The sequence below is a fragment of the Ziziphus jujuba genome, chromosome 12, assembly GCF_031755915.1.
Source record: "Ziziphus jujuba cultivar Dongzao chromosome 12, ASM3175591v1".
NCBI lineage: Eukaryota > Viridiplantae > Streptophyta > Magnoliopsida > Rosales > Rhamnaceae > Ziziphus > Ziziphus jujuba.
Window position 1 is genome coordinate 2,305,265 of NC_083390.1, and position 19,145 is coordinate 2,324,409.

At 36.0% G+C, this 19,145-nt stretch overlaps 1 protein-coding gene across 1 annotated transcript; it reads left to right on the top strand.

The window, feature by feature from the left end:
* The first annotated feature begins 1,754 nt into the window (after positions 1 to 1,754).
* LOC125418639 (protein VACUOLELESS GAMETOPHYTES) lies at positions 1,755 to 2,417 on the top strand. The gene has a single exon (XM_060813518.1). The coding sequence runs from the start codon at positions 1,755 to 1,757 to the stop codon at positions 2,415 to 2,417; it is 663 nt and encodes a 220-aa protein (XP_060669501.1).
* Positions 2,418 to 19,145: the final 16,728 nt, after the last annotated feature.

The following is a 19,145-nucleotide window of genomic DNA, read 5'->3' on the forward strand; positions in this document are numbered from 1 at the left end:
CCTTGTGAGACATAGAATAGATGATTTTCTATGTCCTTCTTTTCAATAAAATTAGCTTGATGTGTGTTTTTAAAGCGACAATCTTTTTCTATGTGCCCAAATTTTCTACACACTCTGAACTGTGGTTTTCCTTTAAACCAACAGTCTTTTTCCAAATGACGTTTTCTTTTGCAAATATCACAAGGAGGATATTTGCTATTTTTGTTTTGATTATTTCTAGAATTTTCTTGTGATTTTTTCCATCGATCTTTAGTATTTTGAGACTGAAAGGCATTTTCCAAAGAGTTTTCATTCCGCCTACTTGTCTTTTCTCATATGCTTCTAGAGAGCCCATTAATTCTGTTGCTGTTAAATTTTCAATATCCTTTGATTCTTCCATAGCAGGAATAATTGCATCATATTTTTTTGTGTAACTAATTAAAATTTTTTCTGCTACTTTCTTTTCAGAAATATTCTCTCCATAGGCTCTCATTTGATTAACTACTTCTTTTATTCTTGAGTAGTAATCTTTAGCGGTCTCATTATCTTTCATCTTCAAATTTTCAAAATCTCTTCTCAAAGTCTGTAGCTTTATGGCAAGTACCTTAATATTGCCTTGAAACTCCTCCTGTAGGGTATCCCATGCCTTCTTTGCGGTTGTAGCTCCCATAATCGTTGGAAAGATGTCATCCGCCCCGGCTTGTTGCAGAACGAGCAAAGCTTGGGAATCTTTTTGTTGATTCTCATCAAGCTCCTTCTTTTGATTGTCATCAAGAATGGTAATATTAGCAGGAATAGAGTAGCCCTCACTGACAATATCTCATAATTTTTGGGATCTAAAATAATTGGTCATTTTTATAGATAAAAAATCGTAGTTTTCACCATTAAAGATTGGAACTGGAATTGTACGAAAGGTGTTCTCGGCCATGGTGAATGAAAATAACTACACCCAGTTTATGAACTAACTAGGCTCTGATACCACTGATGGAATTTATTGAAAGATATTGTGGGATACTCTCGGTGGAGAAAGGAAAGGAGAAAGGAAAATAAGATAAAGCTACTTTTTTTTTTTTTTAATGTAATTGTTATATATGTTGTGGAAGCAATAACTTCCTATCAATACAAGTACAAGGTGGGTTCTTTGGCCAACTAAACCATTCATGAATATTCTAGGTTCTACGAAGCAAAGTTTAACTTAAACACTTACACACATGAGGAAGTAAAATCAAACTTAAACTCTTACACACACGAATATTCTAGGAATCCAAGTTCAACTTGAACACTTACACACATGAGGAAGTCAAGTCAAACTTAAACTCTTACTTGCCACCCCACCTAAGTATTTCTAGAATTCTTTTTAGAAATGTGCAGCATCAATTGCAACATGGCCATTTAAAAGTCATGATGAAGACCTTGATTAAATTGACTTAGCTTAGTGCCCTACTGGCATCTACCTTGTGTAAATATTTTTGACAAAATAAATAAATTATTTTTATGAAATTAGTGATAGTAGCATCTTATATAAACAACTCTGAAAATTAGTGTTTTTGTTTCTATTTTTTTTAATCGGGGTCTTAATTATTATTTTATAACATCTTCAACGATTCTCGTAATTACTTAATTTCAATAGAGATTGAACAACATTAATTTTCTAAGTCTTATATTGGACAACTTGCGCATCTATCTAAGTAGCTAGAAGAGCATATCTTCAAACATCTGGCTTGATCAATATTCTAAATTGAAGTTTTCTTTAGAGAGAGATCGGAAGACACATAATGAGCAAGTTCGAGATATGGCATCCAGGCCATGAACATGCTTTGGTGAGATACAGGTATGAGGAATTAAGCTTTGTGTTTCAAACATGTCATGGACGCAGGCATGAACTGCCAAGGACTGATGCTAATTTCATATGGCAAGAAATGGAATGTGAATATTACCTGGATGTAGAATGTGCCAGATTGAAAGATGAGGACATGACCATACACCACCCTCTACATCCACAACACTTTCTCATTCTCAACTTTAACGATGAAAGAAACCAGTTTGTGTGCAACTTCTATGGAGAAACAAAAGAGTCAAGCTTCTTCTACGACTATGGTCATGATCAGTGTGATTTCTATCTCGATGTTTATTGCTCGATTTGTTTGGCAAGTAATGAGGATTTACATGAGAAGTATGAGATTCAACATTTCCTTCATGATCAGAATCACCGTTTGTCCCCTTTTATACATGAGAACGAACCCTGTGGTGGATGTGGGCGGAATACCTCTGAAAGACTGATCTTTCATTGTAATAGTTGTTCCTTCTACCTCTATGTACCATGTTCTCAGATTCCAGAGGAGGAACAACATAATATTTTTCATCCAGAACACTCTTTGAAATTTCTTCCTAGCCCTCCTACTGACCTCGAATATGAACCATGTCTTGCATGTCGATAAAGCCTACCGTGAATACGAGCTTCATGAACATCTTCTTGTACTTTTTAAGGATATATGTCTTGATGATGTTTCATGCCATCTTCTATTGCTTCAAAGACCAAAGAATGTTATGTTGTGTTGTTCGCGATTTCAATATCCACCTTGAATGTTGGTCGTTACTAAATACTATTATTTATGATGATCATGTGCATCCCCTCACCCTTACTCGTTCATTCCGAGAAGATAATTCAGGTGTATATTATTGTGATGTTTGTGAAGAAAGAAGATATCCTGATCATGGCGTTTATGTATGTGAAGAATGCTCTGCATTTGTCGCTCATTTTAAATGTATTCTACCTATGGTATGTACATAATTCTATGGTCATCCCTCAAATATCATCAACTCTTAGTTTTTCATAGATTTTTTACAATTTTCTTTCTTGTTTTTGTCTTTTTTATGAGAATACCCATCTACCATGTTAATTTAGAAGTAAAAATTAAAGCGTTTAATTTTATTTATATTTACCTTTACGTTGTTAAGATTAGGCAATATTTTGATTTGAATTCCAATTTTTGGTTTTTACACAGTGGGAGGTACCATCTAGTCTACGGGTGCAAGATGAGAACTTCATTACAGAGGTTAAATGGGAAAGAGATAATTAGACTAAGGAAGAAGAAGAAGATATGTCACTAACTGAAGATGAATTAGTCTCCCCAGAGTACACCATTTTTCTTCAATTGGATGCAGAGATTGCAAAACTTAGAGAAGTGGTTAAACAACTAATTATTCAGAAAAGACTTAGCAAAAAACTTATAGGAAAACTTGAGGAATGTGATGAGAGTCAGGAAAAAGTAGAAACTATACTAAGAAGACTCAAGGAAAGCTTTAAAGGAACCGGTTAGCAAAGCTTGGTCAATAAGCAGAATTATGTGTTCTCCATATATGTATAGTAACATATTCATGTTTGTTATTGTAATCTGCATTATGCTGCCAGCTGTGTTGTGTTCTACTGAAAACCAGAAAGTGCTAGCATGCTCTCCTCTAAAATTGGAAGGTTGTTCATACCTATATAAAGAGAGGATTTATCAATTGTTATCATGCTTATTGCTTTCAAAAGCTAATCTGTTTCATTTTCTTTTCCCTTCAAACAAAGTGGTTTCACACCATCACTGAAGCAGCTGCTGGACAGTCGGTAGAAAATTTTTTCCTAAGGTTTTACTGGTAAATTAGCTATTAGTAATATCCAATTTATTAGTCTCATTTATGTGGCGTTGATGCCATTATCCGAGTTGATAGGCCACTGAGAAAATGAATTTATCAAATTTTGATTTTGTTGTTCTGAAAAAGAAAAATTTTGTATTTCTTCTAAATAATTATATATATATATATATATATATTTGTGAGCGTACTGTCCTCTACCATATCCATATTTTCAACAAAATGGATAAATTATTTATTTTATGAAAGTAACAGATACTGGTGTGCCTTTTAAAATCTTCTAAGTTAATTAATAAGTTTGTAGAAAAAGAAAAAAAATTTCAACTCTTGATGATGCCAGAGCATATGTGATTAAATCTTTAATTTGACATTTCAACAGCTGCATAGTTTGACTTGCTCAGATCCTTTATGTTTCCTGCTGCATTTTATATTGTGATTTCAAAGTTAACTTAACTAGGGGTTTTATTTTTGGCTAGTTGTTGATTTAAAATAATAAAAAAATACGCCACCTTAAAATTTTTTAAACAGTTTTCTAATGGTCAAGTCTTTTCCATATATAATTACTAAATTGCTCAAGTTATCATTTCTTATTAACCAAGACTTTGATTATTTACCCTAAACTCCTTGTAAATTTTTCAACAAAATGGATATACATTTATTTATTTATTTATTTATTTTTGAAAGTAATAATAGCAAGTCTTAATAAATAATTAACAAGTTGTACCATATGTCCCCAAAAAAAAAAAAAAAAAAAACAATTAACAAGTTGTAATAGAGAGAGAAAAGCCACCTAAATACAACTGAATTCGTGTTTCAGCATCTTCAACAACCCTCTAAATTAGTTTTATTTAAATTAATTGTCCTTTTGAAAGTGTTATTCATATATGGACAGGATATCAGCTGGTTAAAAACTTGTTTGATCATCATTTGGGTAGATTCTTCTTTTTTCCTTTAGATTGATGGTGGAAAGAGAGAGACATGGAAAAATTGATGGTAGTGCATCACGGCCATGAACATCCTTTGCGACTTGTTATGCAGAGTGAATCAGACAATGATGCTCCAACATGCCATCAGTGTAAGCAGCCAGTGTTGCCTCGGCATGACTGCTATGGATGCTCAAAATTAGGATGTGAGTATTACCTGCACAAAGAATGTGCTAAATTCAACTATGTGCACCACCCACTTCACCCACAACACCCTTTGGTTATCCCTAGCTTCAAAACTCATAAATACGATCGAAGTGTTGGTATGTTGTGTCTGTGGATGAGGAACCTGGATTTTAGGCTCCTGCTATTGTGATGAGTGTGATTTCTTCCTTAATGGTGCTTGCAAAAATGAATTTTTTCTCAACAAGGAAATCCATAAGTATGAGATTCGTCATTTCCTTCATGATCATGAAAATCATCATCTGCTTCCTTCTATGGTGAGATGGGGACAGACTGAATTCTATAATGCATGTGGGCTCGACATAGAATATGCTCTAATCTTCAACTGCACTGAATGTCCTTTCTATTGAATTTTAGGCCTAACAATGTGAATGATTTGGGCCTTAAGGTTTTTGGGCTTTATTTTATTTTCTACCATTGGTTTTGAATTATTAAATCAAATAATATTTTGAAGATAAGGGAGTTGAGAGTTTGAAGGAAAAAAGGACTTTTGAGTGGAGAGTTGGTTTTTCACACATTCCTTTCTAACGTTCTTTCGGTTTTTTTTTCAAGAAAACACAAAAAAAAAAGAAATACAGAAAAATTGGGTTTTTTGGGAGATACATGAAAAACACAGAGAGAAAAATTACAGTGATTTTTCATAGTGGTAAAGTGAAGGTACGCAAAAGTTCGAAGGAAAGGTTTTGGAGGTGCCGTGTCCAAGATCTTGCAACCATTGTATCCTGGGAGATGTTCATCACAAAACTCCTGTACCGGTGGGCCTAAAATGTCTTAAGGATACTTTGGTATCACACAGGCCTCGGTTAGATTTCCAGAAAGCAGATCAATTTAAGAAAATACAGAAATGGCAAGTGGAGACAATAGGATTGTCCCCATTCAGACTTTTGGGATCCAGATGCCTCCTTCTACTAGTCATGTAGAGAAACCTGAGACGTTTAATGGAGCAAACTTCAAGAGGTGGCAGCAGAAGATGCTATTTTACTTAACCACCCTAGGACTTGTGAATTACTTGACTGAAGATGCGCCACCCAATAATGAAGAGAGTGATAGGGAGACATTAATGGTGGTGGATGCATAGAATAATTCCGATTACTTATGTCGGAATTATGTCCTGAATGGCCTTTCTGATGTCCTGTATGGAGTATACTGTGGCACGAAGTTAACTAAGGAGCTGTGGGAAACACTAGATCAAAAGTACAAGACTGAGAATGCTGGGTCCAAAAAGTTTATTAGAGGCCAATTCTTGGACTACCTGATGGTGGATACAAAGCCATTAATGAATCAAGTACATGAGTTGTAAGTGCTGATTCAAGAAATGCTCGCTAAAGGGATGATCATGAATGAAGCCTTACAAGTGGCTTGTATGATTGAGAAGCTATCTCTAAGTTTGAGTGACTTCAAGAATTATCTGAAGCACAAAAGAAAGGAGATGGACATGGAGACTCTTATTAGTAAGCTTCGCATTGAAGATTTCAACAGGAAGTCTGATAAAAAAGCTTCAAAGGCCCTACAGAAGGCCAATGTTGTGAAGCATGGTCAGAGCTCCAAGAATAAAAAGAAAATTGGAAAAGCTTCTAAGTTGGGGCCTAAAGGAGGAATCTTCAAAATGCCAAGTTTCAAGGCAGGTGCTTTAACTGTGACGAGATGGGACACAAAGCTACGGAATGTAGGCTGCCAAAGAGAAAGAGGAACAGGCACAGGTGATGGAGGACATCACTCGAGAGGTTGATGACATTGACCTTAGTTGATGTGATTCCACCCGAGCCCGCTCCATCGATAACCCGCTGGGGTGCTGACTCGACACGGATGAAGACTAGGCCAATCACAAGAGCTCAAATTAAGAGATTTAAGGGCAACCTGGGAGTATTTATATAGAGGGTAATCAATCTCAACAAAGCTTTTCCATACTTGAAGATACAAAGCCTATTCTAAGCATCCAAGTGGTGGAAGCTGATACGGACCCGGGTGACGGTTTTGGTACATTTTTGGAGTCCAAGAAGCATGAAATGGTTCCAATGCTTTATGGGTTCAATAAATATGCCTAAGAGGTCATGGATTTAAGTTAAATCAGCCTCAAATGCAATCAAAAAGGGCTTGTACGGACAGCCTCAACAATTTGGCCGAATTTGCTGTATTGCTTGCTGGCTTTACTGTATTTTACTGTATTAGCCTTTTCTTATTTTTCCAAGCATGGGTAACGTGTGGGACTTCATATTCAGCTTATTTGGCATCCTAAAAATCATCTAGAAGCTGATTTGAAGGTCAAAGAGGTCAAAGATTGATCAAAGTCAACTTGATCAAAAAGGCTAGCATTTTTAGTTTCCTAATTTGTTTTTACTTTTTGTTTTAGGAAACTACCATTACTTTTTGGCTTTTATTTATTTATTTTCTGGAAAAATAACTTTAGGAAGGTTTTTATTTTATTCTTTCCATTGTAAATTAATTAATTCCTAATTTAATATAAAGGAATTAATTAATCAAACTTAGATTAGGAAAGGAAGTATAGTTTCAGCCAACTAGGTTTCTTTATGTGTGGTGGCTGGTTTTCTTTATGTTCTAGGATTTTATTTCGTGGCTTTGTAGCCTATTTAAAGGCTTATTTTTCAATATGAAAACAACTTTGATTTGATTAAGAAAATACTTATGAGATTAATTATCTCTTTGTTCTTTGAGAACACCTAAAACACCATTAGAGAATTGGTTGTTTTAGCTTGACTTATCAATAGGTTTACCATCCCCTATTGTGGCGTCTACATTATACCAAGGTTTATAACCACAGGTTGGTTAGGGGTTGAGGTCCATTCCATTAGAACTTGAACTTAATTAAGATCCGGGCTAATATAATACGGGTTTAGGAGCAGGTTGTCCTAGGTTCGTATCATTAGTGCTATGATATCTGAGGTGGACTTGGTGGGATCCAATCCTAGAGAGTGATAGGAGTATGTTTACTTCCTTTGAACCAAAGAAAAATGGGGAGAAGTTGTGCGTGGGGAACTCCGATACCTCATAAATCCAAGGCGAGGGCAAAGTAATCCTGAAGATGATCTCGGAAAAAGAACTGACTCTGAATAATGTACTGTATGTTCCAGACATTCACAAGAATCTGGTATCTGGATCACTGTTGAGCAAACATGGTTTTCGCTTAGTGTTTGAGTTAGATAAGGTTACTTTGTCCAAATTTGGAATGTTTGTGGGAAAAGGCTCTGTAGTCAATGGTTTATTTAAACTCAATGTAATGATTGTAAAGCCTAAAGAAATGAATAAAGCTAGTAGTTCTTTTGTTTACTTGCTTGAGTCTTCCATTTTATGGCATGGTAGACTAGGACATGTTAATTCTAATTCTCTGTGGAGGTTAATTAACTTAAATCGTATTCCCATGTTTGAAATTGATTCCAATCATAAGTGTGAAACTTGTGTGGAAGCAAAATCAACGAGGTCATCATATCAAACAATTAATAGAAATAATGAACCTTTGGATTTAATACATAGTGATGTATGTGATTTAAAATTCGCACTGACTAGAGGTGGTAATAAGTATTTTATCACTTTTATTGATGATAGCATGAAATATTGCTATGTATACTTGCTAAAGAGCAAGGATGAGGCTATAGAGAAATTTATTCTTTGTAAAATGGAAGTTGAGAATCAACTTAACAAAAATATTAAAGTGATCAAAAGTGATCGTGGTGGGGAGTATGTAACTCCATTTGGAGAGTATTGTGCTAACATGGCATAATACATGAAGTTACTCCACCATATTTGCCACAATCAAATGGTGTGGCTGAATGGAAAAATAGAACTTTAAAAGAAATGATAAATGCAATGCTGATAAGTTCTGGAGTACCTCAGAACTTATGGGGGGAAGCCATTTTATCAGCAAACGACCTTTTAAATAAGGTGCCCCAGAAAGATCAGGTGAAGACACCCTATGAGTTGTGGAAGGGAAGACAACCCTCTTACAAATATTTGCGAGTGTGGGGGTGTCTAGCCAAAGCAGTGGTACCTACACCTAAGAAGGTGAAGATAGGTCCCAAAACTGTTGATTACATTTTCATAGGATATGCACAGAATAGTAGTGCGTATCGGTTTCTTGTGCATAGGTAAGAAATTTTTGATATTCACAAGAACATAATAATGGAATAGAGAAATGCATCATTTTTCGAACATATTTTTCCATATAAAGTGGAAGAAGGACCGAGTTCATCTAAATGAACTTACGATGCTATTAGTGATGATGATAATAATGATAGTGATCGAGAGCAAAAGAATGAAGATGAGACTGAGGATGAGATTAGACGTAGCAAAAGAGTAAGAACCAAAAAATCCTACGGTCTAGATTTTCTTACTTATATGCTAGAAAGTGAACTTCAAAGCTTCCAAGAAGCTATAAATTCTCCTCAAAGGAATTTATGGAAAGAAGTTATAAAAAGTGAGATTGATTCCATCGTGCAGAATCACATTTAAGAATTAGTAGATCTTCCTCTAGGTTGTAAACCTTTGGCTTACAAATGGATATTTAAAAGGAAGATGAAAGCAGATGGAACAATAGATAAATACAAGGCAAGGCGTGTAATTAAGGGATACAAGCAAAAAGAAGGCCTTGATTATTTTGACACTTATTCTCTAGTAACGAGAATAAATTCCATAAGGATGGTACTAGCGATCACTGCTTTACGAGATCTTGAAGTGCATCAAATGGATGTGAAAACAGCCTTTCCGAATGGAGATCTGGATGAAGAGATCTACATGGAGCAACCTGAGGTTTCACCGCTCCAGGACAAGAAAAGAAAGTTTGTAGATTGGTAAAGTCCTTATATGGACTTAAACAAGCTCCAAAGCAATGGTATAAAAAAATTGATAATGCCATGCTAAAATATGGATTTAAAATAAATGAATGTGACAAATGTATCTATGTAAAAGATACAGAGAATGGATATGTCATTCTATATTTGTATGTAGATGACATACTCAAGTAGGTAGTGATGACAATATGGTCCGAACTACAAAAGTCATGCTAAATTCTAAATTTGACATGAAAGATATGGGCTTGTTGATGTGATTTTAGGTATGAAAATCACGAGGACTTCGAATGGAATCATGCTTAGTCAAACTCATTATGTAGATAAAATACTGGTTAAATTTAGTAGTAATGATACTAGTGTAGCCAGAACACCTATAGATTTGAGTTTACACTTATCCAAAAACAAAGGGGAAAGTGTATCTCAAATGGAACACGCTAGGGTGATTGGAAGTCTGATGTACTTGATGAGTTGCACCAGACCAGACTTAGCCTATGCTATAAGTAGACTGAGTAGATACACGAGTAATCTAAATGATGATCATTGGAAAGAAATCGTTAGAGTACTAAGGTACTTACGATATACTCGTGAATATGTACTGCATTATACAAGATATCCTTCTGAATTAGATGGATATAGTGATGCAAATTGGATATCAGATATAAAGGATTCAAAATCCACCAGTGGCTATATGTTCACATTAGCGGGTGCAACCGTAATGTGGAAGTCCTCAAAACAAACTGTGATAGCTCGATCCACGATGGAATATGAGTTTATTGCATTAGATAAATATGGTGAAGAGGTAGAATGGCTACGCCAATTTTTAGAGGACATTCCTAGGTGGCCTAAACCTATGCCAGCAATAAGTTTACATTGTGATAGTCAATCTGCGATTGGCAGGGCACATAATATTATGTATAATAGAAAGTGTAGACATAATTCCATCAGACAGTTAATCTAAACTGGAGTTATCTCAATAGACTATGTAAAGTTAAAAGATAACATTGTGGATCCACTAACCAAAAGGGTTAAATAGAGAATTAGTTGAGAAGTTGTCGAGAGGAATAGAATTGAAGCCTGTGAATAAAGTCAATACGATGGAAATGCAACCTAGTTGACTGGAGATCCCAAGATCTAGGTTCAATGGGACAACATAATTGTAAAGACTGATATGGATTACTGTAGGGGTTAATCCTCTGTCCATTCCTATGATGAAATAGTGATAGAAAAAGGCTAAGCATAAAGTATGCTTTTAATGATTCCTATAAGCATGTGTGGTAATCTATGCATAGTTATGCTAATTACATTAGGAATAGGAATTACCTATGTGAGAGAGAAGAGTGGCTGCTTCAAAGGAGAATTGTTAAAAACGCAATTCTTTAGAAACTCTTACAGAACCAGGGAGGTGTTCAGGGCCAAAATGAACACAACAATGAGAACTGAAGTGTACCAGAAAAGAATCATGTGTGGGCTATGTTGTCATTTACACAAAGGATGAAATGGTTCAAAGATAACGCATCTACCATTAGTCAGTAAAGTATATGTAGTCTCACAAGGGAAGGTTCAAAAAGTAACATCTATCTATCCTATGCAGGTTCCAACTGCAGAGCTTTACCACCAAAGTCATGTTTGTTTTAGAAATCAAATTATTCATCTGGGGGATTGTTGAATTTTGGGCCTAACAATGTGAATGATTTGGGCCTTAAGGTTTTTGGGCTTTGTTTTATTTTCTACTGTTGGTTTTGAATTAATAAATCAAATAATATTTTGAAAATAAAGGAGCTGAGAGTTTGAAGGAAAAAAAGGACTTTTGAGTGGACAGTTGGTTTTTCACACATTCCTTTCTAACGTTCTTTCAGTTTTTTCAAGAAAACACTGAAAAAAGAAATATAGAAAAATTGAATTTTTAGGAGATACGTGAAAAACACAGAGAGAAAAGATTACAGTGATTTTTCATAGTGGTAAAGTGAAGGTACACAAAAGTTTGGAGGAAAGGTTTTGGAGGTTCCGTGTCCAAGATCTTGCAACCGTTGTATCTTGGGAGATATTTGTCATAAAACTCCTACCCGATGGGCGTAAAACGTCTCAAGGACACTGTGATATCACATAGACCTCGGTTAGACTTCTAGAAAGTAGATCAATTTACGAAAATACGGGTTCTAAATTCTCTGAATATTTATGTAATTCTTTTTACATTATTTTATTGTATCCACATGTATTTACATATATATTTCGTACAATTTTTCCAACACTTTCTATCTCCATGTACCATGTTCTCAAGTGCCAAAATAGATGCAGCACCATTTTCAACCACAACATGTTCTCACCCTTCTTCTGAAGCCACCGGCTGAGTTCAAAGAACTATGCTGCCTTGTATGTATAGAAAGAATGGATGATACATTTTTCCTACATTGTCCAGAGTGTCCCGCCAATCTTCACCTTTGATATTCATTCTTCAAGCCAACTCTGATGCTTGGACATCATGAGCATCCTCTTATGCATTGTGTGAAGACAGGTTTGATGACGTTCTTCACTGCTTTGCGTGTAACACCCTTTGCAAAAGCAACTCATATCTTTGTTTTGACTGCAACTTCAATATCCACTCTGAATGTCTCTTGTTGCCTCTTACTATTAATTATTATGATCATGTGCATCCCTTCACTCTTATTAGTTCATTTCAAGAAGATGACTCGAATAACTATTATTATGATATTTGTGAAGAAAGAAGAGATCCAGATCATGGTGTTTATTATTGCGAAGAGTGCTTGTGTTTTGTCGCTCATTTCGAATGCACTCTTTCTTTGGTATGCACATAATTCTATTTACTACTTAAATATACTAAGATCATTGACCAGCTTATGGCATTTAGAATTTTTTTTCTTTTATGAGAATATCCTTATCTACCATGTCTATTTAGTAGTACAAAATGTTTATTTGATTCATGTTTACATATGCTTTTAGTTTTGTTAAATTTGATTCAATGTTTTGATTAATTAAGTTCCAATTTCTGCTTATTATAGAAAGGAACCACAGAATTGGAGGTATCCTCTTCTAAACAGCTAGAAAATGAATCAAGCACATCAACTCAGGAAGACGATATAGCTGTTGATGAAGTAGTCTCTGAGAAGTACACTATCTTCCTTCAATGGGATGCCGAGATTGACAAACTCAGAGAAGTTGTAAAAAACTAAGCATCAAGGAACGGGTATGAAAACAACTGACAAAAAAACTTAAGGTACTAGAAGAGACGCATGAAAATGTTAGAGGTATGCTAAGGTGACTTAAGCAAAGTTTTAAAGGAACTAATTAACAATTCGAGGCAATTTGTAGCAATCCAAAGTTGAGCAAATTATATGTTCTTGATATTCAGTACCATGTTCATGTTTGTTATTGTAATTTGCAATAGATATTCTTTTTACCCACTTTGGTTGGAATTCTGCAGACTTATGCCTTTATCCGTTGTGCTCTATTAATTCCATAAATTAGAATTCTAGTCAAGAGTTGAATCCAATTTTACAAAACGACTACGTAGATGTAAGTTCTAATTATTAATTAACATTTGAGTATCAATTATTTCCTAGAATTTTATACAATTAGGCACTTCTGCATCTCTGTTTAAGTTTCACCTATACATAGCCAATTTTTTGAGTATGGTCATCCTTGGCAGCTAAAACACAAATGACACATATATGCAAATCATTTATTCTTTATTCACCATATATATATATATATATATAAGTAATTAGACCATTTGTACATTTGCAATGTAAATCATTGAAATAAGCTTGAAGAACAGGACATATAAAAAAAGAAAAAAAAAATTAGCAAATAAGCAAAACAGGACATTAAAAATAGGGCACGCATAAGCAAACCTGCTTGAAAAGCGAAAAATTAAAGACAGAACACCTTAAGCCTGAAACTCTTTTCCAGCAAGACCTGGAATGCAAATCTCTAAGTTGACTTTGTTAAGAATATATTATATTAAAATTCCAAGTCTAGTACTTATGATGCTCTTGTTAAGGGGTTCTGGGTGCAAGTTTAATTTAGAAATATAATAAAATAGAAGGAAAACAAATGCCAAGAGAAAAGAAGAAATTGAGAGATGCCTATGGATACTTCAAAAAGAAGAAAAGATGGAAACATGCTTTTTTCTTTGTGTTTGATGTCAAAACAATGATCTTTACTTCAACCCGCATAGCAAGACATTTATATATATATATATATATATATTATATTCAAATATAAGTTATATGCCTATGGATATGTCACGTAATTTTCAAACAATATGGGAAAGAAAAATGCTACATGTGGTTGGAAAATTCTAGATTGAAAGCCTAGACTTTTAGAGGAAGTTGTTTATGAAGAAGAATTGAGAAGGAAAACAAATGCCAAGAGAAAAGAAGAAATTGAGAGATGTAACACCCTGTCCCGAACCATGTTGGAATTTTCGCATGTTGACCGTTGACCGAAGGGGTCAAAAGTTGACTTTTTGATCCGATTGGAATTCTAGGTTGACTGAGGTACCGTTACGAAGTACACGTTGGCACGAGTTCGTAGACTAGTAGCACGTTGAAAACGGAGCTACGGTTTGAAAGTTATGAGCAAAACAAGTTGAGGTCCAAACTGTCCAAGGGGTGCCGGAGTTGACTTTTTATTCATGCAAGGTTGAGCTTTGACTCATGTATGATTGTAAAGTGTTCGTCGATACGAGTCCATAGACTAGCGGCACGTCCGATTTGGACATGTGGTTTGAAAGTTATGGACCTGTAGAGTTTTTCAAATACTGTATTATTTTAATATTATTTTTAAACGTGTAACGATGTGCCATGTGTGACTTAATGAAGGTGACCATGTGTCACCATGTTGAGAAGCCACATGTCAACCATGTGTAATATCAAATTATTTTTATTATTATTTTAAATAATAATATTTATTATTTAATTAATTTTCTTTTATTTCTTTTTCTTTTTCTTTTTCTTTTTCTTTTTCTTTTCTTTTCCCCACGTGGGAAAAACACCTCCTTCTCTTCTCTTTTTCTTTTTTTCTTTTTCTTCTTTTTTTTCCCTTCTTCTTCCCCGAGCCATCAAAACACCAACAGTTATTTTTCTCTCTCTCTCTCTCTCTCTCTCCTTTGACTCTCTCCCTCTCTCTTTGACCGACGTTTGGCCGGATTTCAGTCGTCGGAATGCCACACACGCCGGTCACCGGGGAAGCCCACCTCGCCGCGATCTCGACCCCCAAATTGCCCGCCAGTCGCCGCCGGACGCGCCCAGATCGGGCCGGTGAAGCCGACGGCGGCCGGTTATGTTTTTCCAGCGATTCTCGCAGTTTCCGACCAAACCAGCCCGATCCATACCTCTATCCCACCATTTTCGACCCCTCTAAGTCCATTCCTGGGGTTAGTTTGCCCAAAATCCCCATTGTTTGAGAGATCCCTCAAGTTTAAATCCGGCCGAAGCTTTCCGGCCAAATTCCGGCCACCTCCGGCGGAATTGGGGTCGATGGAGACCGGATTTGTAATCCTCGTCGCTCAAGCTTCGATTTGGTATATTATTCGACCATTTTGGTTAACGTTTGTGTTTGACCCGCCGGGTACAGGGTATTATTTACCCGATTAAAATATTAATTTATTTGACTGTCTGTGAATTTTGTTCTAGGAGCACCGGTGAGTCGTGAAATCGATCCCATGGTGGATCATGGTTTAATTACGTGCTCCAGGTGAGTGACCCACCTTCAAATTAATTTTGGGAATTTAATTGGTGCATATTATGTGTGATTTAAATATTTGGAATTTAATTTCTATGTGCCAAATATTTATTGGATTTATTGTGAAATTATTAGTGCATTTTATTTTGATTAAAGGAAATATGCCTTATATAAAATTATGCCATGTGAAATTATTTTATGGTTTTGTGAATTTTGAAATTTGGGTGGTTTTAATATTAAATTGGGCATGATTTGATTTTCAAATATTTCAAGGAAAATATTTGTTTATGTTGGTGACTCCAATTTTTATAAAATATGCCCATGGAATATTATGAGATTTAATTATTATGTTTCGAGAATTATTTATGCTATTGGAAAAATGTGAATATTTGAATTGGTGGATTTGGGAGTTGGTGGATTTGAAAATCATGGAATTTATGGTATTGATTATAAAGAAATTATGGAGAATTTCCCGGGTTCAAGCGGATGGAATATACCCGCTGTGTTTATGCAAAAGTGGCAGTTTTGATATATAAATTCAATATGTGGATTTTATGATTTTTAGCTGCACCGTGCATGTACTAGTGTTCTGTTTATATGTGATATGGTTAGTGTGCACACGGTTGTGATTAGCGCGCAGGTGGGTGTGAGGAGCACGCAGGTGATATTGTGAGGTTGTCCTGTGGTTGCCATCGGATGAGGGTAGGCCACCCCTCCATGGCCGGGACACCAGGTTAGCAGCGGCGCAGTGGGACGCCACGCGACCGTATGCCGGTTTCTTTCTATAACCTCCTGTCTGGCGGTACCTTGGAACGCTGGGTACTGTTGGCGCCACTGGTATATAGTGGGTGCATCAAATGATTTTCAGAACTAGGTCTTAAGAATAAAATGTTTTAAAACTGTATTGGAATTAAAAATATAATTATTACTGTTTCTGGTACTTATTTGACGTCTTGGTTTTCGGGGAATACGAACAAAGGGTTTTGTGAAAAGGTTTTAAAAGGGGAACTTTTTCAAACTGAGAGAATTGTAAGGGTTTTGAGAGAAATTATTATTTCCAAACTATTATTATTTATCTACCTTATTACTGTGATATTATATTGTATAGTAGATAGGGTCACTCACTGAGATGATTAGCATCTCACACTTTTAAAATCCGTTCCCCTAGGTCCAGGTTGGAGACGTTGATTGTCCGGGGTGAGCCCAACGTCTCAGTTCGTTGCCGAAGGTTCAAGAAGTATTTCTTCCCTTTTTCCTCTCTATCTTGTATTGCTTTTTATCTGTCATTGTATAAATTCCACATTTATTTGTATAATGATCTGTATACTGTATTGAATGTATAGTTATTATTTATGCATTGGGTTGCTGCTGTTTTTGTTTTGAAGTGCTGGAATTTGTGGAATCAATTTGTAGTATTGTGGGAGGAATAAGTGGATGTTTTTAGAAGTGTGTTTTCAGTGCAGGTAATTTTTTTGGTGAGTCCTACCCTTAGGGTAGGTGCTGCCGGATTTTCCGTTGGAAGGTTCGGTGGTATTTCCCTGGGATCAGGGCTTGTCTAGGGTTCCGGGGAAGGAATTCTGGACGGGTCCTGACAAGAGATGCCTATGGATACTTCAAAAAGAAGAAAAGAAGAAAAGATGGAAACATGCTTTTTTCTCTGAGAAGAAAAGATGGAAACATGCTTTTTCTCTGAGTTTGATTTCAAAAAAATGATCTTTACTTCAACCCACATAGCAAGACATTTATATATGTATATATATATGCATTTATATTATATTCAAATAAGGTTATTATGTCTGTGGATATGTCACATACTTTTCAAACAAATTTTGAAGTCCAGCCGCACCGACAGTGTGAATTCAATTGCATTGCTACAACTCACCATTGTTGACAATGGTTGCTGCCGTTGCCAGCGTAAAACTTGTTTAACAATTATGGGTAATTATCAGAGGTTGGTGGTGAATGTCAGAAGCTGTTGAAAAGTGGGACATGCAATCGACCTGTGAGCTTATAAATAGGGTCCATCACGTTGCATTCATGCATCTCTAATCCAAGCAACCTCAATATCATCCCTAGTGAGGAGTGTTGACAGTAGTGTTTAAGACTCCAGAGAGAGCTTGAGAGAAGAGTTAAAAGTCTAGGAGAGAGTTTGATAGAAAACAGAGAGATTCCATGTGAGAATCCAAGAGAGAAGTTTTTGTGTTTTGTAATTTATTTCCAGAGAGTAATAGAGTTTTTTTTTTGTTTTTTATTTTCTTCTCATATTTCTTCTCTATAGTGGTCAGAGAACCACAACAAGTGGTATCAGAGCTCCAGGTTGAGAGCTTGGGTTCCAAATTTGAAGACACAGAGCCTCTATTTTTCAAGTTGGTGTTTCGAAAAGTTGCTCAAAACCACGATTTAAGAATACCAGGTGAAAGAACATGACGAGAAGAGAAAATGAAGTTCGCTGGAGAGAAACAAGATGTCGCATGCTCCCACACGCACAGCCTAAACTTTTCTGCAGCTAGCCAAGCTCCACACGCATCACACTAGCCTTCTGGAGGTTGAAGATGACCACATCAGCTTCCACATCATCACCACTTAGCTGACACATTAGCCTTGTCATCAGCCACGTCAGGAACACATCATCTGCCATGTGTCAAAATGTCAATCTGCCATGTCATCAAAATTTTCTAAAATTATGAAATAGCCCTTGTATTTCTAAAAATGGCAAGTTGACCCCTATGGTTTTTGTATTTACTGTTTTACTCTAAAATTTTTGAAAATTCAATTTTTGCCCCAAAATTTCTAGTAATTATATTTTGAAGAGTCAAGTCCACCATTTTCAGCCTTTTCAAACGCAACGGTTAACTTCGTTTTGCCAAATTCAGACTTTTTTTTGTATCAAACCATTATGTCAATGGAAGAATCATCTTCGAAAGCTATAGTTATGCTCATTGCCATCAATTATACACTTTGGAGGCCTCGGAATGAAGATCTCCTCAGTTGTAAGGATTTGTTTGATCCTATAGAAGCTAAAGAAGTGAACCCCGATCCCAGCAAAGAAGTAGAATAGAAGAAATTAAACAGGAAAACAATTGGCCAGATCAGACAATGGATCGATCACAGTGCCTTCCATCATGTTACGAGGGAAACTGATGCATATGTCATGTAGAAGAAATTTGAGGACATGTACCAAGCCAAGAGTGCTAAAAAAAAGCCTTATTGCTGAAGCCATTGGTAAATTTAAAATTACAGAGTGGAACTTCTGTAGCTGAGCATACTAGAGAGTCCCAGAGCTTGATAAATCAACTATATGCTATGGATTACCAACTAGGGGATAAGGATTATGCTCTCCTACTTCTAAGCTCTCTTCCAAACAGTTGGGAGATGTTGGTAATCTGTCTTAGCAATTTTACTCCAAATGGCAAGTTTACCATGTCTATGGTTAAAGATGCACTATTCAATTAAGAGGCCAAGAGAAAGGATAATGGCATGGACCAGTCACATGCCTTCATCACAGACAGAGGAAGACAGTAAAGAGGTGGTTGAGATAAGGGGAAAGGTAAGAGCAAGAGCAGAGACAGATTTATAGATGATAGGAAATCATCATATAAATGCTATCATTGTGGCCTGAAGGGTCACTTGAAAAAGAATTACAGAAAGTTGTTGAGAGAGCAGAGACTCCAAGGTAATCAGCAAAGAAGGATGGAGAGACACTAGTCACTGTTACAGGAGAAGTGGCATTCTTGTAACAACCCAGTACCACCCGCATCAAGATATTGTCCTCTTTGGCCCAGGGTTCACTCCCTCTCTCCCCCCATGGCCTCAAGGTTTTGTCAAAATGCGTCTTGAAGGGAGAGGTATCCACAGCCTT

Bases quoted from the DNA above. Each gene is read 5' to 3' on its own strand.
- LOC125418639 (XM_060813518.1), top strand. From the start codon at position 1,755: ATGAGCAAGTTCGAGATATGGCATCCAGGCCATGAACATGCTTTGGTG.